The sequence below is a fragment of the Piliocolobus tephrosceles genome, unplaced genomic scaffold (assembly GCF_002776525.5).
Source record: "Piliocolobus tephrosceles isolate RC106 unplaced genomic scaffold, ASM277652v3 unscaffolded_41343, whole genome shotgun sequence".
Lineage (NCBI taxonomy): Eukaryota > Metazoa > Chordata > Mammalia > Primates > Cercopithecidae > Piliocolobus > Piliocolobus tephrosceles.
Window position 1 is genome coordinate 1 of NW_022325803.1, and position 2,914 is coordinate 2,914.

Sequence of the window (2,914 nt, forward strand, 5' to 3'; positions counted from 1 at the left end):
GGAAGGGTGGGCCCAGGGCCCAGGTGAGGGCAGCACAGACAGCCTCATCCAGAGGCAGCACGGCTTCCCCACCACACCCCGTCCTCCCTCTCTCCAACCCCCAGGGCTGTCCTCAGATGGCTTTTGTCACACTCTGGGGACCTGGCCTGGCTCTTCCCCTAAGACTAAGCTCCCTGAAGGCAAGCACTGGCCTGAGTCTGCTCTGATCCAGCTTTGGTGGGGTGATGGGGGACAGGCTGGGGCAGGGTTGGGTGGGTGGGGTGGCTGGGGTGCCCTCACCCCTGCCCATACCACTTTGCCCAGGAAGAGGGTGCTGCCGGTGGCCAGCGTGCAGGAGAGGCCCACCACCTTGGCCCCAAAGTTCTTGATATCCAGGTAGTCCTCCAAGATCACACCCGCCAACATGGTCTTCAGCTCCGGGATTCCAGAACCTTAGCCAGAGAGGACAGGAACAAGAAGGGGACAATCTCTAGATTAAAACTCTCGGCTGGGAGCAGTGGCTCACGCCTGTAATCCCAGCACTTTGGGAGGCCAAGGCAGGCAGATCATGAGGTCAGGAGTTTGAGACCAGCCTTGCCAACGTGGTGAAACCCCATCTCTACTAAAGACACAAAAAAATTAGCTGGGCATGGTGGCAGGTGCCTGTAATCCCAGCTACTCGGGAGACTGAGGCAGGACAATCACTTGAACTTGGGAGGCGGAGGTTGCAGTGAGCCGAGATTGTGCCATTGCACTCCAGCCTGGGCAACAAGAGCGAAACTCCATCTCAAAAACAAACAAACACATTCTCACCACTCTACCCGCACAGTGTTTTCACATTAGGTTTTTTTTTTTTTTCCTTTGAGACAGGGTATCACTCTGTTGTCCAGGCTGGAATGCAGCGGTTTGACCTTGGCTCATTATAGCCCTGACCTCCTCAGGCTCAAAAGTGATCCTCCCACCTTAGCCTCCCAAGTAGCTGGGACTAGAGGCAGGCACCACCACACCTGGCTAACTTTTTGTTGTGGTGGTTTTTTTTTTTTTTTTTTCATTTTTTTTAGAGATGGGGTTTCACCATATTGTCCAACTTGGTCTTAAACACCTGGGATCAAGTGATCCACCCACCTCCCGAAGTGCTGGGATTATAGACTGTTACTGCACCTGGCCCTATTATGATCACACAGAACCCTCAGAGGTTAGGATGCATAAACTCATTTTGCAGATTTGGATGCCAGAGTCAGAGAGAGAATGCGAGTTGCCATGTTCCTCCCACCGGGCCTGGCAGATGGCCGTGTCAGGATGGGGGAGCCCTGAACAGATTCTCAGGCCACCACTGAGTGAGTCTGGAGTTCCCCTCTGCTGGCCTGGAGCTGGAGGCAGGGCTGAGTGCCTGGGGGAGCTGTGCCTCCTCCAGGGGCCCCTTCCTGGCACCAGCACAGGCCCCACAGTGGAATCTCCTTCTAAGAAGCCCTTGGAAAGCCAGTGGGGCCAGCAGTGACCTGAGAGTCAAGATCTGGCCTTCTTGCTGTGTGCCTTCAGGCAAGCCACATAACTCTTCCGGGCTTTCATCTCAGAAATGAGGCTGCTGCTTCCCGATTCCCCCCATCAGAAGCCCCCTGGGATCTGAGAAGGTTTTGGCCAGCGGGGACTGGTGTGGCGACCGTGGACTCACCTCCAGAGGAGGGCGTGATGCTTTGGGAGAAGCCCGATGAGAAAGAGATGAGGGCCACAGGGTATATAGTCCAGGAGAGATACCGGAGCAGGTGGCTGTCCCCAATCTCCCGGTACAGCCACTGGTGTGCTGGGGACAGTCAGGTATCAGGGAGGCACCCACAGCCTCTGCAGCCCTTGGGGCTAGACACTGTGGTGCCCACTTACTGACCAGTCAATGGAGTCATGAAGAGGGGAGGACTAGGCCACCCGGTGAGGGGCAGACCCCCAAGAAGAGGCAGGAGTATGACCCTGGGTCCATATCCCAGGTTTACCACTGCCTAGCTGAGTGACCTCGGGCAAGCCACTCAGCCTCTCTGAGCCTGTTTCCCCATCCGTCAACTGGGCTAGTGATGGGCTCTCCCTCACAGGCTCATTGAAGACTAAAGAGAACTAAATGACCCAGGTGTGAAGCACCAAACACCATAGTAGGTCCTGCTTCTGGCAGCTGAGGGTCTCCAGAGAAAGTGCCTCAGACCCTTCCTGCCTCACACCCCCTCTTTCAGGGAGGCCTCAGGGTGGAGGCAGGCTGCTGAGGGAGCAGGGGGAAGGCTCCAAGTTTGGTGATCTAGGCATGTGCCCCAGGCATGGAGCATGGAGGAGAAGGAACGGGGTGGCTGGAAGAGGAGGCAGAGAGCTCAGAGGAGGAAGGGCTCTTGGGAATATTCAGGCCTCTCTCCCTCGTGCAAATGAGATGACTGAGGCCCAGAGAGGGGCAGGAGCCTGCCCAGGATCACACAGTAAGCCAGGAGTGGAGCCAGAGCCCTCCCTGCACCCAGATCTCTCCCTGCACCACTGCACCTGGTGGCCCATCTGGCATCCCCAGAGCGTGCTTAGAATCCCTTGGCCCAGAGCAGCACCTGCCAGGGAAGAGTTACCTCGGACCACACGCCCGATGGCAAAGTTCATGGCATAGCTGACCAGGGCCATGAGCACCCCGAGGACCATCAGGAAGTACCAGTCCTCGCCCAGGCGGAACAGCTGCTGCTTCAGCCACTCCAGGCCACCTGGGACAGGGCATCGGAGTCCCGGCTTATGTTGGGGCAGGGGCACAGACAGTCCCTTTCCTGGAGGCCTGCTTGGCTCCAGGAGAAGAGGACCCTGATAGTAGAATCTGGGGTAGTCATGAAGGACCCTGCCTCGCACTGGGGGCCGGGCAGGATTTGTGGTGGGTGACTGTGGTGGCACAGTGGGTGCCAGGCCTGATGCCCCTGCCGGAAGGCCT

The 2,914-nt window shown here is 57.5% G+C and overlaps 1 protein-coding gene across 1 annotated transcript; it reads right to left on the reverse strand.

Moving 5' to 3' along the window:
• Nucleotides 1-279: 279 nt before the first annotated feature.
• On the reverse strand, nt 280-2,865 carry LOC113223439 (chloride channel protein ClC-Ka-like; the record flags this gene model as incomplete). Its single annotated transcript, XM_026452907.1, has 3 exons — nt 280-431; nt 1,652-1,780; nt 2,568-2,865. Coding segments are annotated over 3 exons (579 nt in total), but the record flags the coding sequence as incomplete, so codon positions are not given.
• Nucleotides 2,866-2,914: the final 49 nt, after the last annotated feature.